The following is a 15,462-nucleotide window of genomic DNA, read 5'->3' on the forward strand; positions in this document are numbered from 1 at the left end:
GCACGCACCCCTGCACCTGCACCTGCCCAAGGTGTGCCCGGGATGCAGGCCTGGCAGGAGTAGCCCTGGCTCCTGGGGGATGGGCTCTCACCTCCCTTCTGCCTTCTCCATCTACTCAGGCGAACGCTTGGCCAAGCCGGAGAGAGGCAAGATGAGGGTGCACAAGATCTCCAACGTCAACAAGGCCCTGGATTTCATAGCCAGCAAAGGCGTCAAATTGGTGTCCATCGGCGCCGAAGGTGAGTGCGCACTGCCCCCAGCCACCTCCACTCCTGCACCTTCTGGTTGTTCCCCGGGGCTTTTCTCCATCGAATCCTGGGTCCCCTCGTCGCTGGTGGCGTTTGGAAGCGGGTGCCCAGCACCTCCATCTGCTCAGCCTGTGCTGCCTTCACACAGCCCTTCCAGCCTCCACCCTGCCCCGAGCAAGGACTCTCGTCCCGCTTCCCATCTTCCACTTCCTCTGCCAATTGCTGGCGCCGTGGAGCCCTGCAGGGGCGGATGCCGCCTCTTGCACAGGCCTGGCTGAACTGTGCTGCCTGAAGCGGACAGCTCTGTGCCCGTGAGGGAGGGCGAGGGAGGGTGTGTGCCGTCATGGCTGGGGCGGGGCGGCTGCAGGGTGCCTAAGGCCCTGGGAGCCCCCAGGAGGCTGCTGGACGCAAGTCCTTAGGGATGGCCTGACATCCTCAGTAGCCCTTCCCTGCAATGCAGCTTCTTGAGGTTTTTTTTTTTTTTTTTTTTTTTTTTTTTTGCTTTCACTTAGGAACACTTTTTCTAAAGCTGTTTAAACCATTACAAGAAGTCTTCAAAACATTCATGGAAATTGGATATTGTGAAAAAAAAGTATGCTTGGATTTCAAAAAATGTGCACCGAAATAAACATGTCTTTTAGTTCCATTATTCCTTACACTTTTTGAAGTCCCTTCTTACTAGCTTTATGATTACAAGGAGGTAGAACAGTTGCCTTTTTTTCAACGGTTATTTATTTTTTTGAAGGCAGACAGAGAACACAGAGAGCTCTCCCGCCCTTTGGTTCACTCTGCACATGCCTGCAACAGCCCAGGAACTCAATCCAGGCCTTTCGTGGGGGCGGTAGGAACCCTTGCACCTGCCGCCTTCCAGGGTGCACGTTAGCCGGAAGCCGGAATCAGGAGCAGAGCCAGGACGCAGGCACAGGCACCCCAGTATGGGATGCAGGGGTCCTAAGCAGTGTCTTTTTAATTTTTTATAACATTCATTTATTTATCTGAGAAGTAGAGTTATAGACAGAGGGAGAGACAGAGAGAAAGGTCTTCTTCCATCTGTTGGTTCATTCCCCAAATGGCCACAGTGGCCGGAGCTGAGCCAATCTGAAGCCAGGAGCTTCTTTCGAGTCTCCCATGTGGGTGCACGAGCCCAAGAACTTGGGCCATCCTCCACTGCTTTCCCAGGCCACAAGCAGAGAGCTGGATCAGAAGAGGAGCAGCTGGGACACGAACTGGTGCCCTGGTGGGATGCCGGCACCACAGGCAGAGGCTCAGCCTACTACGTGCACCACAATGCCAGCCCCCCTAAGCAGTGTCTTAACCCCTGCTCCAAACACCTGCCCCAGCACAACTGGTTGAGCGCAGGCGTTGGGGGTGGGGGTGAGGGAGTTCGAATACTCCAACCCTTGAGAAACTTGGCTATGGATTCATCAGTTACCTGCTGGGCACCTGCTGCGTGATGCCAGGTACCTGACACACAGCCTCACGCACGCATTCATTCAGGGCACATCCGTGGCTGGGAGTTCTCAACACTCAGGCTGGCAGGTACTTGAACCCTGTCCACCAGCCTTGCCGTCCCTAGGAGGTGGCTCTACGTTTGGTCCTCGTTGGACAAAGAGGCGAACAGCCACTTGCAGAGGTCGCGTTCCCTGCTCAGGGTCGGTCAGTGGTCAAGCCCGAGCCAAAATGCAGGTGTGTGTGTGGCACCAGAGGCACGCACCAGGAAGTCCGTGGGAGCAGACCTCTCCTCTCCAGTCCATGAGAGTCCCTTTCTTGTAGAAATCGAGGGTCTTTCTTTCTCAGTGCAGGAACCTGCAGGCCGGAGCTCGTGGGGTCGAATCTGGCTGATGGTTTTCTGTAAACACTGGCTCGCTCCCTTACGTTGTATCCGTGACTGCTTTTGCACGGCAGGGACAGAGTTCAGTAGCTGCTGCAAAGACCGTAGGGTCTGCAAAGCCAAAAGTGTTTCCCATCAGTGGGGCTGGCATTGTAGTGTAGCAGGTAAAGCTGCCTCCTGCGATGCCAACATCCCTTATGTTACAGGCACGGGTTCAAATCCTGGCTACACCACTTCCGATGCAGCTCTCTGCCGTGGCCTGGGAAAGCAGCGGAAGATGGCCTGAGTCTTTGGGCCTGCGTAGAAGGACATGCTCTGTCCAGTTTAACTCAGACTCGACCCATCCCTATGGCTCTCCCAGACCCACATAATGTATTCGCTCTTTCCCTGTCCCAGTGGGCATCTGAGCTGGCACCAGACCACCTGAACGGCATTTTCTTTGGCTTCTGTGCCTGCTTAGGTACAAGTTTTTCTGCCAAGTGTTTATTCCTCCTTAATAGAGCAAAACGTCCTTTCTTATTAAAAAGCAGAGAATTGCTCCCCAGTCACAACGCAGAGCACCCCGCTACCTGCAACTCCTTTGAACGTTTACTGGAACACCTGCGGTGGACCTCACGCTGTTAGGAACCATGGTGGGCCGCAGGGCGTAGAAGACGTAATCTGTGCTCTTGAGAGGCTCACGGCTGGGTGGGTGCAGGGACCCAGGCAGAGTTCCCTGTCAGGTGGGGCTCAGCCAACTTTTTTTTGCATCTGATAGGAAATTTTTAAAAAATGATTTATTAATTTGAAAGGCAAAGTTACGGAGAGAGACAGGAGAGAGAGAGAGAGGTCTTCCATTGGCTGGTTCACTCCCCAGATGGCCTCAACAGCCAGCACTGGGCCAGGCCAAAGCCAGGAGCGAGGAGCTTCTTCCAGGTCTCCCACATAGGTGCAGGGGCCCAAGCACTTGGGGTGTCCTCCTCTGCTTTCCCACATTAGCAGGGAGCTGGATTGAAAGTGGAACAGCCGGGACCTGAACCAGAGCCCATACGGGATGTCGGTGTTGCAGGCGGCAGTTCTACCTGCTACGCCACAATGTTGGCCCCCAACGAAATTTTTAAAAAGCAGTTTATTTATTTATTTTTTTAAGATTCTAACAGCAGCAGGTGTTTAGCCTAGTGGTTAAGATACTCATATCCTACCTTGGAACATCTGGGTTCAGTTCCCAGCTCAGGCCCCTGGCTCCAGCTTCCTGCCATTGTAGACCCTGGGAGCCGTCCATGATGGCTCAAGTAGTTGAGTTCCCGCCACCCATGTAGGAGATCTGGTTTGAGTTCCAAGCTCCCGGCTTCGGTCCCCACTAGTCCCGGCCATTGTAGGCATGGGAGGCCTCTGTCTGTTTCTCTGTCTCTTCCCAGTTAGATTTGTGTTTGTTTGTTTGTTTTTGACAGGCAGAGTGGACAGTGAGAGAGAGAGACAGAGAGAAAGGTCTTCCTTTGCCGTTGGTTCACCCTCCAATGGCTGGCGCGCTGCAGCCAGCGCACCACGCTGATCCGAAGCCAGGAGCCAGGTGCTTCTCCTGGTCTCCCATGGGGTGCAGGGCCCAAGGACTTGGGCCATCCTCCACTGCACTCCCTGGCCACAGCAGAGAGCTGGCCTGGAAGAGGGGCAACCGGGACAGAATCCGGCGCCCCGACCGGGACTAGAACCCGGTGTGCCAGCGCTGCTAGGTGGAGGATTAGCCTATTGAGCCGCGGCGCCGGCCCCCAGTTAGATTTTTTAAAACAGACTCTACCAGAGGGCAGGAGGAATGGAAAGAGAAGGTGGCTGGGAACAGCCCCACCTGGCCAGCCGGGAGACTTCACCCAGTTGTCCCCTGGACCCTCACAGCAGGCTTGTTGGGTGGGTGTGACCAGCCACATTCTACAGTTAAGTAAACTGAGGCACAGAGCAGTTGCCAGGATGGAGCCCAGGCTTGGCTGCCCCAGGGGCAGAGCCTGCACATCTGAGTTCCCTCTGCCGAGAGGTGGCAGAGCAAATCTGCCAGGCCCCCCACCTCCACCCCAGCCCCTGTAACACGAGCTCTGCAGATTTCCAAAGCGCTCCTATAAAAATGAGATATTCGTTCCTTTCTCACCCCTGTGGGGAGCCAGGGTTTGTGGACGCTGCCTGCTTTGAATCAGCCTACCCCACTTCAAGCCCCAGCACCACGCTTGTGCTGAGCGAAAAGCCAGTGGAGCCACCAAATGGGGTTTGCTTCTTAATGAAATGAAGTTTCCTGCCGCAGGTTATAAAATGAACGGCAGCGGCGTGATCCCCAGCAACGAGCCGTCCTGGAAGAGGGCGTGGGGAATGCTGCTGGTTGTCCTGGAGTCGGAGCAGCCCGGGCTGCTGAGGGCTGGTCCTGTGCAGGGACTGCTCTGCGGGCCACCCGGAAGCACAGAGCCAGGCTGGGGAGGGGGACGCTCTAGGCAGCCGAGTTCTGGAGGGAATGGAGCCGTGTTCTCCTGGTCCCTGAAGTAGCCACATATCTGGGAGGAGTTCGACTAGAGCCCTAAGATTCCTCCCAGTAGATTTGGTTCTAGAATGTTCTAGGCTTCATGAAGTTGAGACTTGACCTGAGTGAATGGTTGGGATTTTTTTTTCCCCTTTGGTAATGCAGAGACACAGACACAGGGAGATGTTCCATCTGCTAATTCATTCCCCAAATGCCTGCAGTAGCCAGTGTTGGGCTAAGCCAAAGCTGGGAGCCTGGAACTCAATTCAGGTCTCTTACGTGGATGACAGAGACCCAACTATTTGAGCCATGCTGCCTCCTGGGGTGCATGTTAGCAGGAAGCTGGAATTGGAAGTGGTGCCAGAATGTGAACCCAGGCGCTCTGCTATGGGATGCGGGTGTTACAAGTGGGATCTTAACCACCACACCAGATGCACAGCTCAACGGTTGGGATTTAACTCCAGAGGGGACATAAGAAAGGTTTTTTATTTTGAAGTTTGATGGCTTAGGTGTCAAGGACCTGGGAGTGGTCCTGATGATGTAGTATCTCTCAGCACAGAGAGGGCAAGGGGTGCAGCCGTCAAAGCGTTGGACTGGGAGGTGGCCCCTGGGGTTCAAGTTTCTGTCACGTGGGACCCGTGCAGCATTGTTCATTCTGTCTGGATAATGGGCAGCTGACTGCCTCCCTGGAGTGGGGAGACGGGAGAAGCAGTGGAGTGTTGTCCCAGTGAAAATAGGACACACGCAAAGCGCTTTGTAGCGCCTCGCAGGCCAGGAACGGGAAACACGAGCCACCACTGCCTCCCACACCCAGGGCAGACATCAATAATCTATCATCACAGTTTCTCCCATGGAGCCCACTTGTGGCCTTGGAACCTCTGGGCGCAGCCTTCTCAGCAACCTCCTGCCATGAAGCTGCATCCAAGAATGGGGCACCCCTGGTGCAATGCCTGGTGCAGTGGGGCTGCCTCCCTGGGGCCGGGGCTGCGCCCTAGATGGGGGGGGGGGTGGTGGAGTCGATGGTGCACAGCTGGTAACTCCCCTCTCTCTGCCAGTCCCTGGTGCCTGGTTTCTGGAATCAAACACTTAGGTGTGAGAATTCAGTAGCAAACTCCTTGGGTGAGATTTTGGGGTGTAGGAGGGAGAGGAGTAAGCAGGAAAAACCCCAAAAAGAAACTGCCTGCTTCCTTTAGAGCTGGGAGCCATTTCTCCTTATATTTGAAATGCTGCGCATAAACTTGCTTGTGAAGTTTTCCCAAGCCTTTGGAAACTCCCGAGTGTCGCCTTTAGCTGCAACTTTAACTGTCTATTGGTTGAGCATAGCTGTGCACCATTCCGTACCCGGGCCCTGCCCCGGAACTGCCTGAGTACTGTTTTCCCAGGGAGCGAAGGGCTCTGCCTCCGTGGGCCGGTGTTGCCAGTGTGTATGCATTCATTCAACCAAAGCACACGGAGGGCTTTCTCACTGGGCCTGGGCAGTGGTAGGAACCGGAAAAGATTCTTGGCCTCAGTGGAGCTTATGTTCTGGAAGAGGAGGAGAAAAGAACCGTGCACAGTTTCTTTTTTTTTTTCTTTTCTTTTTTTTTTTTTTTTTTTTTTTTAGGATTTATTTATTTATTTGAAAGGCAGAGTTACAGAGGCAGGGAAAGAGAGAAAGAGAGGGAGGTCTTCCATCCCCAAATGGCTCCAACAGCTGGAGCTGAGCCGATCTGAAGCCAGGACCCAGGAGCTTCCTCCAGGTCTCCCCCATGGGTGCAGGCACCCAAGGACTTGGGCCATCCTCCACTGCACTCCCGGGCCACAGCAGAGAGCTGGACTGGAAGAGGAGCAACCGGGACAGAACTGGCGCCCCAACCGGGACTAGAACCCAGTGTGCTGGCGCCGCAGGCGGAGGATTAGCCACATGAGCCACGGCACCGGCCTGGGCACCTTACTCTTAACTTGAGCCTACCCTACCCTGAGCCAGGTCACCGTCTCCTGGTCTGGGAAAGAGGTGAGGGTGAGGAGTCCACATTTCAGTGTCAGCTGTTCAGCCTGTCAGCCTGGTCAAAGCGTAGGTGCGTTAGAAAGGAGCTTTGTTCTGTTTGGATTCCCTGCGTTTGGCCCTGGCTCAGAAGAAAATGTAATAGAGTTTATAGTGCTTAAAAGTCCAGGAAGTGGGGCCGGCGCTGTGGCGTAGCAGGTAAAGACGCCCCCTGCAGTGCCGGCATCCCATATGGGTGCCCATTTGGATCCCAGTTGCTCCACTTCCGATCCAGCTCCCTGCTAATGTGCCTGGGAAGGCAACGGAGGATGGCCCAAGTCCTTGGGCTCCTGCACCCATGGGGGAGACCCAGAAGAAGCTCCTGGCTCCTGGCTTTGGATCAGTGCAGCTCTGGCCATTGTGGCCATCTGGGGAGTGACCCAGCGGATGGAAGACCTCTCTCTCTCTCTGCCTCTGCCTCTCTGTAACTCTGCCTTTCAAATAAATAAATAAATCTTAAAAAAAAAAAAAAAAAAAGCTAGAAAGTGCTTCTTAGGTTAAATGTAGCAGTCTTTCTTTCACTCATGGACTTAAATCTGTTGCTTGATATTTAAAGTAGTGAATCTATTTGAATCTGCAACTGGTAGTGTCACAGGGTGACTTGGGAGTGGGTGGATCGTCCGCGGTGGCAGGTCACAGAACTGTTTAGTGGATGACCTTCTGCCACTCGCGCTGGCTTTCCCTGTGTGGTGGCTGTTTGCCCAGAGAGCCCCAGCTGCTGGAGTCACCAGAACATCTGTGTGGCTTAGACGGCCTGCCCCTCTTCTTCGTGAGGCTGGGGAGCTCCGGTCAGGGTTCAAGACACCCACTTCTGGGGCCTTTCCCGAGGCTCCCACTGTCCCCACGTGGAATTGACTCCATTTCCTTGTAGAGGTCTCTCCTGGCACCCATCACAGGCTCTTGTACTTCTAACACCCTGCCTTCCCCTGGAAGTGGCACTCCGCTCTCTGCTTCCTAGCGCGGTGCGTGGCGTGTCGGGGCCCCAGGTGCAGCTGCGTCCAGACGCGCCCCGCGCTGTCCCTGCGTTGTGCGTGGTGTGGCCGCTGCCCCTGCGCGGTGCGTGGTGTGGCCACTGTCCCTGCGTGGTGCGTGGTGTGGCCGCTGTCCCTGCGCGGTGTGTGGTGTGGCCGCTGTCCCTGCGCGGTGTGTGGTGTGGCCGCTGTCCCTGCGCGGTGTGTGGTGTGGCCGCTGCCCCTGCGCAGTGCGTGGTGTGGCCGCTGTCCCTGCGCGGTGTGTGGTGTGGCCGCTGCCCCTGCGCGGTGCGTGGTGTGGCCGCTGTCCCTGCGCAGTGCGTGGTGTGGCCACTGCCCCTGCGTGGTGCGTGGTGTGGCCGCTGTCCCTGTGCGGTGTGTGGTGTGGCCGCTGCCCCTGCGCGGTGCGTGGTGTGGCCACTGTCCCTGCACGGTGCGTGGCGTGGCCGCTGTCCCTGCGCGGTGTGTGGTGTGGCCGCTGCCCCTGCACGGTGCGTGGTGTGGCCGCTGTCCCTGCGCGGTGTGTGGTGTGGCCGCTGTCCCTGCGCGGTGCGTGGTGTGGCCGCTGCCCCTGCGCGGTGCGTGGTGTGGCCACTGTCCCTGCGCAGTGCGTGGTGTGGCCACTGTCCCTGCGCGGTGTGTGGTGTGGCCGCTGCCCCTGCACGGTGCGTGGTGTGGCCGCTGTCCCTGCGCGGTGTGTGGTGTGGCCGCTGTCCCTGCGCGGTGTGTGGTGTGGCCGCTGCCCCTGCGCGGTGCGTGGTGTGGCCGCTGTCCCTGCGCGGTGCGTGGTGTGGCCACTGCCCCTGCGTGGTGCGTGGTGTGGCCGCTGTCCCTGTGCGGTGTGTGGTGTGGCCGCTGCCCCTGCGCGGTGCGTGGTGTGGCCACTGTCCCTGCACGGTGCGTGGCGTGGCCGCTGTCCCTGCGCGGTGTGTGGTGTGGCCGCTGCCCCTGCACGGTGCGTGGTGTGGCCGCTGTCCCTGCGCGGTGTGTGGTGTGGCCGCTGTCCCTGCGCGGTGCGTGGTGTGGCCGCTGCCCCTGCGCGGTGCGTGGTGTGGCCACTGTCCCTGCGCAGTGCGTGGTGTGGCCACTGTCCCTGCGCGGTGTGTGGTGTGGCCGCTGCCCCTGCACGGTGCGTGGTGTGGCCGCTGTCCCTGCGCGGTGTGTGGTGTGGCCGCTGTCCCTGCGCGGTGTGTGGTGTGGCCGCTGCCCCTGCACGGTGCGTGGTGTGGCCGCTGTCCCTGCGCGGTGTGTGGTGTGGCCGCTGTCCCTGCGCGGTGCGTGGTGTGGCCGCTGCCCCTGCGCGGTGCGTGGTGTGGCCACTGTCCCTGCGCAGTGCGTGGTGTGGCCACTGTCCCTGCGCGGTGTGTGGTGTGGCCGCTGCCCCTGCACGGTGCGTGGTGTGGCCGCTGTCCCTGCGCGGTGTGTGGTGTGGCCGCTGTCCCTGCGCGGTGCGTGGTGTGGCCGCTGCCCCTGCGCGGTGCGTGGTGTGGCCACTGTCCCTGCGCAGTGCGTGGTGTGGCCGCTGTCCCTGCGCGGTGCGTGGTGTGGCCGCTGCCCCTGCGCGGTGTGTGGTGTGGCCGCTGTCCCTGCGCGGTGTGTGGTGTGGCGCTGTCCCTGCGCGGTGTGTGGTGTGGCCGCTGTCCCTGCGCGGTGTGTGGTGTGGCCGCTGTCCCTGCGCGGTGCGTGGTGTGGCCGCTGTCCCTGCGCGGTGTGTGGTGTGGCCGCTGTCCCTGCGCGGTGTGTGGTGTGCCGCTGTCCCTGCGCGGTGTGTGGTGTGGCCGCTGTCCCTGCGCGGTGCGTGGTGTGGCCGCTGTCCCTGCGCGGTGCGTGGTGTGGCCGCTGTCCCTGCGCGGTGTGTGGTGTGGCCGCTTTCCCTGCGCGGTGCGTGGTGTGGCCACTGTCCCTACGCGGTGTGTGGTGTGGCCGCTGCCCCTGCGTGGTGTGTGGTGTGGCCGCTGCCCCTGCGCGGTGTGTGGTGTGGCCGCTGCCCCTGCGTGGTGTGTGGTGTGGCCACTGTCCCTGCGTGGTGTGTGGTGTGGCCGCTGTCCCTACGCGGTGCGTGGTGTGGCCGCTGTCCCTGCGTGGTGTGTGGTGTGGCCGCTGTCCCTACGCGGTGTGTGGTGTGGCGCTGTCCCTGCGCGGTGTGTGGTGTGGCCGCTGTCCCTGCGTGGTGTGTGGTGTGGCCGCTGTCCCTGCGTGGTGTGTGGTGTGGTCACTGTCCCTGCGCAGTGTGTGGTGTGGCGCTGTCCCTGCGCGGTGCTTGGCGGGACGGGGCGCCCGAGGTGCGGCCGCGTCCTGAGGCGCCCTGCGCTGTCTCTGCAGAGATCGTGGACGGGAACGTGAAGATGACCCTGGGCATGATCTGGACCATCATCCTGCGCTTCGCCATCCAGGACATCTCGGTGGAAGGTGGGCCTCCTCCCCCACCCCCGCCCCCAGCGGCTCACCTTTCTCCCCAGCCTGGGCTCGGTTAACTCCTCACCTTGGGCTATGGCCGCTGTGTCATGGGCCGTGTCCCCATTCCAGGGCGTCTGCCCTGCCTCCTGGTCTGTAAGGACTTTTCTGGGCTGCCAGTCCCCATAGGTGTGCAGGGAAGCCACCTTTGGCAGAGCCCAGAGGCCGCGGTGAGGGAGTGTCTTGTAAACCTTCCTTGGCTTCTGAGCACGGGCGAGCAGCCCCAGTTGGCAGGAGCTGACCCAGGTCCTCCACGTTGCTCCCCTAGCTCCCTCTGGTGGCCTCCTCCCGGACCTGCAAGGGCTACCGTGACGGGGTAATGCCCGATCGGGCTTTGGAGTCCACATTGCAGCAGTTTTTGAGCTTATTTCTGATAGGCATGCACTTATTTTGTAACATTTGCACGTTGATATGCACATGGTGAGGCACACCCCCCAAAAAATTTGTAATCCATCCAGTGAAAACAAAGGAGCCTTATTTTTTAGATGACAGTAAGATCCGGATGGGAGTCTCCATGCTTTCTTCCCACTCAGCTGTGTGCACTCTGCAGGCTGCCGGAGGCCCTGTCTGGAGACTCCTGGCCTGCAGATTCCCTGGCCCCATCCGAGCTTCCTCCCCAGATGGGCCGCCTGATGCGGTTGCCGATTTCCTATCACTTCCATTTCTCTGAATCCAAAGGAGTAGGGAGAAATAATTCTGAAAACTAGAATCGCTGTTAGGTCAGGATTTTAAAAAACGTTTTATTTACTTATTTGAGAAGCGGAGAGAGAACTCACATCTGCTGGTTCACTCCCCAAATGCCCAGAACAGTTGGGCCTGAGCCAAGGCCAAAGCCGGGATCTGGGAACTCAATCCAAGTCTCCCATGTGAATGGCAGGATCCCAAGTACTTGAGCCATCACCTGCTGTCTCCTAGGGTGCGCACGGCTAAGAAGCTGGAGGCAGGAGGAGGGGCTGGGTATGGAATCCAGGTGCTTTGATTTGGAACCTGGGCACTTAACTGGTGCTGCCATCACTCGGACCGACGCCTGCCCCATCTCAGAATTTAAATAAGCCACGCAGCCAGCTCTGAGATGCGTCCTAGGCTGCTTTTCCGGCTCTCGGATAACTTCTCTGACCCTGTCAAGTCCTGGGCTTGCTGGCAGGGGCTTCTCCCCTCCCTGGCAGCAGCAGGGCTGGGATCCAGGCGTCACGTGAGCCAGTGCCCTCCATCCACGGGCTCAGCCCGCTGACCTCTCTGCCTGTCCCCGTCCCACAGAGACTTCAGCCAAGGAAGGGCTGCTCCTGTGGTGTCAGAGGAAGACGGCCCCTTACAAAAACGTCAACATCCAGAACTTCCACATAAGGTGAGTGGCCGGGGGCTGCCGGGCTGCCTCCCTCCCGGCCGCCTTGGCGGGGTCAGTCTCGGCTCTGGAGCCGAGTTGGGGCCCCAGGGGGAAGAAGCACCTTGCCTTGAATAGGAGGTATCGCTGTCTCGCACACAGCTGCTATGTCTGGGACACTTCGGTTTGTGTTCGTACCACCAGGGAAGTCCCCCAGGGGAGCGTCCTGCAAATCCCAGCCTGGGCTCCCGAACAGCTGCGGCCCCCCACAGCGTCTGGGATTGTGGCAGGAAGGAATGTCCCTTTCCAACCTGCCTTCTCCTAGCTCCATCTCCAAAAAGTTATAGCTGAGGGGGCTTCCCAGAAGTTCATGGAAAAATGCATATTACAAAAAAAAATTGGGCTTGCTTTTCAAAAAATTTTGCATCAAAATAATTTTTTTTTGAAAGAGTGAACATGCACCTGCTGTTCACTCCCCAGATGCCCATGAGAGCCAGGACTGGGCTGGGCCGGTCTCTCATGTGGGTGGCAGGAACCCAGTGACTTGACACCACACCTGCTCTTCCCAGGGTCTGCGTTGTCAGGAGTCAGAGCTGGGTACCCAGCCCAGGTGCTCTGATGTGGGATGCAGGCAGGCGTCCTAACCACCAGGCCAAATGCCTGTCCCTGGACTTTGCTTTTGATGCCAGCTTTCCACGAACTTTTTGAAATCCCCTCCTGTTTATCCCCAGAATAAAGGTGGCCCTCGCCTCCCAGCCCAGCTTTGGTTAGCGCCTGGCTGCCTGGCCGGTGGGCCGCCCTCACCAGCTCGCTCTGCTTTCTCTCTCCCTGGGCAGCTGGAAGGACGGCCTCGGCTTCTGTGCCTTGATCCACCGACACCGGCCTGAGCTGATCGACTACGGCAAGCTGCGCAAGGTGCGTGCCCTCACCCGGCCCCACTGCTGGTCCCTGCTGGGTGGGTGGGCAGGGGGACAACGGGCCTGGGCCCCCTGCTCCGAGAGGTGTCTGCCTCTTAGGCCCGCCAGGCCTGTGTCGAAGTGAGCAGGAAAACCCCTTGTAGGCTCCTTCATGCCCGTGGGCGCACAGCAGGTGCGTCTGTGTGCACAGTCCTGGCACACCTAGAGAATACCCCTGTGGCCACAGTTGGGGGAGGGGGCGATGGGGTCCTAAGTGCCATTCCTGCCTCGTGTTCCTGTGGGCTTTGCGAGGTGGCACCATTACCGTGTGACTGACAGAGATACCGTGTGTCTTCTGAGAGAGGTTTTCTCCCAGCCGCGCGGTCCTGAGTGGGTTCTCCCGCCCCCCGTGGATTCCATTGCCTTCCCTGCTCCAGCTTGGAGGGCTTTCTTCTTTCCCTTACACTTCTGGCATGTGGCGTGCGGCTGGCTGTGTGCGTGGCAGGGCAGACGAGCGGCGATGAGGGCTGTCTCCAGCCTCAGGCTGGCTCTCGGCGTCTGAGCTGGTGAAGGGGTTCTGACCGAGACCTTGGCAAGGCCTGTCCTGAACCATCCTAACCGTTCGACTGGACTCAGCAACATCCCCTCCACCTGTCCCAGTGCCAAGAGGCCTCATGGCTGGGCATCTTGGAAAGGCCTCCAGGAGGGCCCCTGGCTGTAATGGCCAGAGCCAAGAACTCCCATCCTGGGTGCAGGGGCCCAAGCACTTGGGCCACCTGACGCTGCTTTCCCAGGCACATTAGCAGGAAGCTGGATCCAAAGTGGAGCAGCCAGGACTGGAACTGGTGCTCATCTGGGATGCTGGTGTCACAGGCCAGCTCCTGACTCAGCTGTTTATGACATGTGTGCTGTACCTGTTGTCCCCTGCTTGAGTGAACAGGGTGACAGTGGCCAGGTCATCCCTAGCCGTTGCCCATCCCCACCTAGAGCTGGACCAGTGCTGACCGACCCATTCCAGAGGCTCCTGGTCATTTGGGAGGCAGGAGTGGGGGGAGCAGTGGGTGGGGGGGTTGCCTGACACCAGGCTGGTGCTCGCCCCACCCCATCCCTCTCTGCAGCTTTTTATCAGCCCAGCCCATTTCCCCCAGTGTTACTCTGTGTCGTCCCCTCTCCCTGCCCCAGTTCGCTTTAATTCAGTTCTCTTAGTGGATCCAGCCCAAATGCTAACCTGGACCTTGGTCTCAAAGAACTTGGGGCTCTTCCCTCCTGAAGAGTCTCGGTGAGAGGGTGGTGGTCCGGGAGGTGCCTGCTCCCTGCGACAGCAGGCGAGTGGGCGTCAGGGTGACGCTGGCAGCCGCCGCGCTAGGCTCCGGTGGAAGTGACTTGGAGTGCTTGGCGGTGTTTTCCCGTCACCCTGGCTCCTGTCAGACTTTCCCAGAAGGGCTCCGCCTTCTATGTTTTGAGCAATTTCCTCCTGAAAGTGTCCCAGATGGGCGTATTTACCCCTCAGTTCCCTGGGTATTTAGCAAGTGCAGGAACCGAGGCAAAGTCTGCCTGTAGCAGGTTGCAACTCCTCCCCCTCCGGGGCGGGCCTTCTTCACTTTACAGGTTTTTTTTTTAATTTCTGGTAAAATACACATACAGATAAACCTAAAATGAACCGTTGTAACCATGGTCAAGTGTACCATTGAGAGGTGTTAGCTTCATGCACATTGTTGCGCACCCATCACCATCCATTTCTAGAACTTTCTCAGGACCCATGAAACACCAGTTGCCCGCTCTCTCCCCCTGCCCAGCCCCTGGTCACCACCGTTCCGCGTTCTGCCCGTACCAGTCGAAGCTCGGGAAGGGGAGCTCTCCGGCCTCTGTCCCCCTGTGCCTGCCTGGCCTATCTCACTTGGCAGAGTGCGCCCGTGTTGTGTTGGGGGTCAGAGACTTTTCCTTCCTGAGCGAGGCTGAACCATGCCCTTTCGCATGTCTGAACGCATTTACTTGTCCTGTCGTCCATGGACGCACACCTGGCCACGTCTGTCTTTTGGCCACCATGAGTAGCCTGCTCTGGCCGTGGGTATGCCACTGCCCTTCCTGTCACAGATCTTTCCATGGAGAGCCAGGAATGGAATCGCCGGATGCCACGGCGATCGCCCGTTCTGTGTCCCTTGTGCCGTTTCACGCTCCCACTCCATCTGATGCCCCCCAGTGTCTCCCCATCCTCGCCAGTCCCCGCTGAGCTTCCTGGAGAAGGTACCAGAGGCCAGCACAGTTCACAGGACGGGGACCATTTTGGGGAGCCCCAAGGCCTCACCTGTTCCAACTCTTGCTGAGTCTGGAGCTCCGAGCCTCCTAGTCCCAAGTCTTGTGTTACACACGGGAAACTGAGGCCAGGGTCCTTGCCCTGGAGCTCTGCGGGCTTGAGGCCGGGCTGGAACCAGAAGCCAGGAACCAGGGTGCCGGCCCCAGCATGCATTTCTCAGCAGGCCTTTCCCACCCCACCCAAGATCTTCACCCCATTTTTCTGATGAAGAAACCTAACTTTGAGAGGGAAAGAACCCTCTGACTGGCAGCCAGTGAGAGCAGCGTTCTGTGCCCAGAGCTGTGCCCTGGGGATCGAGCCTGGGAGGGGCTGGTGACAGTCCCCTGTGTCCCCCATTCTGGTGACCTCCCAGCTGGGGGCGTCCCCGGGGTCCCTGTCACCACTCTCACCTCTTCCGCCTTCTTCCTCTTCCCCCACAGGACGATCCCCTCACGAATCTGAACACGGCCTTCGATGTGGCGGAGAAGTACCTGGACATCCCCAAGATGCTGGATGCCGAAGGTGAAGGGCGTCCCCCACCTGCCGGCCGCGGCTAAGGCAGGGGACGGGGGCGGGGGGCGGGAGCTCGGGGTCTCCTGCCCATCAGGAATGACGCAGCTCCCTGAGCTTTGAAGGGAGAGGGGACTTTGAGGCTCTTCTTGCCCGGATCGCCTAAGGACTGCTCTCATGTTTGTCTTGGAGTCACAGTTGCAGGTTGGGACAGGAGGTCCCCCTGGCTGAGATCCATCCTGCAGGGGCCATGGCCCTTGGGCAGGGTGCAGCGCCCTGGCCGCGTTCCCACTGTGACCAGGGACTGTGTGTGCTGCTAGCTCTTGTCACCTTCATAGTCCTTGCAATCCTGGGGACCCGCCTTGTGCCCTGCTCCATGGAGGGGGCCCTGGGCTAGAGCTCCCTGGTGGTGCAGCTTCCCCATCTACCCTGCCTGCGC

The 15,462-nt window shown here is 59.0% G+C and overlaps 1 protein-coding gene across 3 annotated transcripts in view; it reads left to right on the forward strand.

Annotated features, from left to right (window-relative positions):
- The window catches only part of ACTN1 (actinin alpha 1), a 102,206-nt gene that overhangs the window by 60,721 nt on the left and 26,023 nt on the right, over positions 1 to 15,462 (forward strand). For all 3 annotated transcript variants that reach the window (XM_062181686.1, XM_062181688.1, XM_062181687.1), the window contains exons 3-7: positions 120 to 239; positions 9,872 to 9,958; positions 11,261 to 11,348; positions 12,161 to 12,239; positions 14,954 to 15,035. In XM_062181686.1, coding sequence (XP_062037670.1) covers positions 120 to 239; positions 9,872 to 9,958; positions 11,261 to 11,348; positions 12,161 to 12,239; positions 14,954 to 15,035 — 456 coding nt within the window. The remainder of the gene's footprint in view (positions 1 to 119; positions 240 to 9,871; positions 9,959 to 11,260; positions 11,349 to 12,160; positions 12,240 to 14,953; positions 15,036 to 15,462) is intronic.

The sequence above is a fragment of the Lepus europaeus genome, chromosome 22 (assembly GCF_033115175.1).
Source record: "Lepus europaeus isolate LE1 chromosome 22, mLepTim1.pri, whole genome shotgun sequence".
In the NCBI taxonomy this organism is placed as follows: domain Eukaryota; kingdom Metazoa; phylum Chordata; class Mammalia; order Lagomorpha; family Leporidae; genus Lepus; species Lepus europaeus.